This window comes from Myotis brandtii, unplaced genomic scaffold, assembly GCF_000412655.1.
Source record: "Myotis brandtii unplaced genomic scaffold, ASM41265v1 scaffold130, whole genome shotgun sequence".
Lineage (NCBI taxonomy): Eukaryota > Metazoa > Chordata > Mammalia > Chiroptera > Vespertilionidae > Myotis > Myotis brandtii.
The window spans coordinates 175729-179157 of NW_005354596.1; the positions used below are offsets into that span (position 1 = coordinate 175729).

The window sequence follows — 3429 nt, forward strand, 5'->3', positions numbered from 1 at the left end:
CTGGGGCATTGGGGGGGCTCAGCACTGCCCTTGGGAGAGCTGGGGGGCTGGAGGTGCAGGCAGGGCTACCACCGGGGTAGACCTCTCTTTCTGGAATCTGTGCTGGGAACAGAGCGTGGGGTGGGGAGTGGGGGGCAGACAAGTGGAGGAGGGCAGGAGAGGAGGATGTGGGGCCCAGGGCACGGGTGTGGGAGGCTCTCCCACATCCATTCGCTCCACGAATGGTGCCCCCCCGCCTGAGAAACCAGCCAGTGAATAGTAGTGAAGCTGGAAGCAGGGGGCAGCCCTGCAGCACCCCCTTGGCCATGAGACGGGCAAAGCGCTCCAGGGCCCCCTCGCCTCTGAGGCCCCTCCCCAGCTGGAGCCACACCGGCCCCTGGTTCAGGAGAAGGTGCCCTTCCTCCCGGTGGGCACAGCCCGTGGCGGCACACAGCTTGGCAGGCGGAGTGTGGCTGGGCCTGCCCGTCAGTATGTCCCCAGCAGGCCCAGCCTCACGCAGCCTCTCCTCTGTGTCCCCCATTCTCTGTGCTCCCTCCCCCAGTGCCTCGGAGCGATCCCAGCCCAGAGACCCTGCCCCGCCTGGGCACGCTGTGGGTGACGGAGCCCACCCCACACTCGCTGCGCCTCTCCTGGACGGTCCCCGAGGGCCACTTCGACTCCTTCGTGGTTCAGTACAGGGACAGGGATGGGCGGCCCCAGGTGGTGCCCGTGGAAGGGCCGGAGCGCTCCGTCACTGTCTCCCCCCTGGATGCCGACCACAAGTACAGATTCACTCTGTTTGGGGTTGCCAACAAGAAGCGGCACGGCCCCCTCTCAGCTGAGGGCACCACTGGTGAGTGGCAGCACCTGCGACCCTCCCAGCCCCCCTTCCACACACTCCCCTCAGCCAGGCCCTGGCGGGGCCTCCCCGGGAAGGCTGGCCCCATCCCTGCCCCTCTCCTCAGCCCCCCCTCCCCCACGCTGGGCCGTCCAACCCTCCGCTGCTCCCCAGGCACTTCAGCCCTGGCTGGGTCTCTAACTTACAGCCCCAGAGAGGACAGAGGAGCCCCGCCCAGAGCCCCCTGAGCAGCCGCTGCTGGGGGAGCTGACAGTGACTGGCGCCACCCCAGACGCCCTGCGCCTGTCCTGGACCGTGGCCCGGGGCCGCTTCTCCTCCTTCGTGATCCAGTACAAGGATGCACAGGGGCAGCCCCGGGCAGTGCCTGTCAAGGGAGAGGAGAGCACGGCCACCATCGCTGGCCTGGAACCCGGCCGGAAGTATAAAATGACCCTCTACGGCCTCCATGGCCGGCAGCGTGTGGGGCCTGTGTCTGTGGTGGCCACCACGGGTGAGTTAGGGCTGCAGCCCCCAGCCCGCCTCACCCCAGCCCCGTCCTCTGAGCAGAACCAGGGACGTGGCCCAGGGCCCTACACACCTCCCTCCACCTTCTTTTTCTCAGCCCCGGTTCCGCCAAGCCTCCGCCTCTTCTCTCCCACGTCCCAGGCCCCCCGCCCCCCCGCCCCCTGGCGTGGCCCTGCTTCTCCACCTGCAAGAACAGCCCCCTCTCCCAGCCCCTGCCCCTGCCCACCTGGTCCTCAGCCACTGTTCTTGCCCTGGGTGTGGGCAGGGCCTCCCCTTCCGGGACCTGCTTGGGCCGTGTCTCTGAGCTTTCACTTCTGCCCACACCCTGACGCCCCTGCTGCTGTTCAGAGCTGGCAGATCCAAGGGACGAGAGCACCGCCCTGCCTGCCTGCCAGCATGGGGAGGACGCCCCTGACCCCCAGCCAGCGTGGAGCGGGGGAGGGCCACTGGCCCCCAGCAGGTCCCACGTGCCCGCCTCCCCAGCCGGCGCATTTCTGTGGTTGGGGCCTCATGGTTGGGGCATGGCTTTTGACCCCAGCTCTCCCATATGACCTCTGGGACCCTGTGCAGGTTACTGAGCCGTCGTGCCTCCGCTTTCTCACCTGTCAGGCGGGGATGCTAACGGGAGCTGCTCACACAGTGGTAGGGTCCATCCCGCACGCAGAACAGTGCGAGCAACTGAGACCGTCTCGGGGCAGCTGCTCTGTCTCCCTGACCCCCTGACTTGCCAGTATCCTTTCCCCGCTCCTCATCTGTGCCTTCCCCATCCTCACCTGGGTTCCCATTCTTGCCTCCTCCCTCCTGCATCTACTTCCCCTAAGTGTTCCCCCTGGACTGGGCGTGGGTCACAGAAGGGCTGGCTGCCCTTGTCCAGTCTCCCCAGTCCATGGAGCCCCGGCAAAGACCTAAGGGCAGCTGACCTGGGTCGGTGCCCTGGGGCTGCGATTCTAGACACAACCAGGGGAGAGCAGGACATTCCCCAGCCCCAAATCTCTCTCCCACTTTTGCCTCAAGTCCTGCCTAGCAACTCATTCCAAGGGTCAAAGGGGAGGGAGGGCAGGGCCCCGGGGAGCCCTCAGCCAGGGCACATTCCATCTCTTGCCTGCTCCTGGGTGGGCCCGGGCAGCACTGGGGCCGCAGGAGCCGAAAGGGAGATGGCAGGTGGGAGAGGCTCACCGCCCCTCAGTACATGATGTCAACACTGGCGGTGACCTTGGGACAGACCGAGGGTGTCTTCCCGACCAGCTCCTTTCTCAGACACGAGGGACCCAGCCCACTGCCCCACCAGCGAGTTGTCCGCACTGCGGGGTGGGAGCCGGGGACCTCAGCCTGTCTCAGGGCCCAGCCACTGGGTGGCTCACAAAGGCCACACAAACCACTGGCCTACAGCTCGAGAGAGTGTTTGCCGGATGGGCCTGATCACCATGTTTCACGTTACCAGCAAAGCACGTCGCCCTTAAAGCCTGTCCCCCATCTGTTTTCTCAGCCGCCCAGGAGGTAGTGGAGGAGACCCCGAGCTCCACAGAACCCAGCACGGAGGCCCCACAGCCTCCCGAGGAGCCCCTGCTGGGGGAGCTGACCGTGACGGGATCCTCCCCGGACTCGCTGAGCCTCTCCTGGACCGTCCCCCAGGGCCAGTTTGACCACTTCCTGGTCCAGTACAAGAACGGGGACGGGCAGCCCAAGGCGGTCCGGGTGCCGGGACACGAGGACGGGGTCACCATCTCGGGCCTGGAGCCGGACCACAAGTACAAGATGCACCTGTATGGCTTCCACGACGGCCAGCGCCAGGGCCCCGCCTCTGCCACCGGGGTGACAGGTGAGTGGGTGGTGGGAGCCCCGGTGGGACCTGCGGGAGATGACACTCGTGATGGCTGAGGGGGTGCAGGGGCCCCTCTGCTCGAGGCTGAGCCGTGGTGCCCTGTGCCTCCCCTGGGCTCCCTGAGCACCAGCGGGGCCCTGGGCAGAGAAGGGCCCCTGGGCTGTGCGGGGGCTGCGGCCACAGCCGACCCCGAGGCTCTGGGCATGTCAGTGAGGCTGCCCCGAGGGGCTCCCTGGAGTGACCAGGGCCCGGCATGACCAGGGCT

At 67.2% G+C, this 3429-nt stretch overlaps 1 protein-coding gene across 1 annotated transcript in view; it reads left to right on the forward strand.

The window, feature by feature from the left end:
- Positions 1 to 3429, forward strand: part of TNXB (tenascin XB) — a gene marked incomplete at its 3' end in the record, with an annotated part of 89518 nt that overhangs the window by 14787 nt on the left and 71302 nt on the right. The window contains exons 9-11 of the mRNA XM_014534508.1: positions 542 to 832; positions 1026 to 1328; positions 2829 to 3161. Coding sequence (XP_014389994.1) covers positions 542 to 832; positions 1026 to 1328; positions 2829 to 3161 — 927 coding nt within the window. The remainder of the gene's footprint in view (positions 1 to 541; positions 833 to 1025; positions 1329 to 2828; positions 3162 to 3429) is intronic.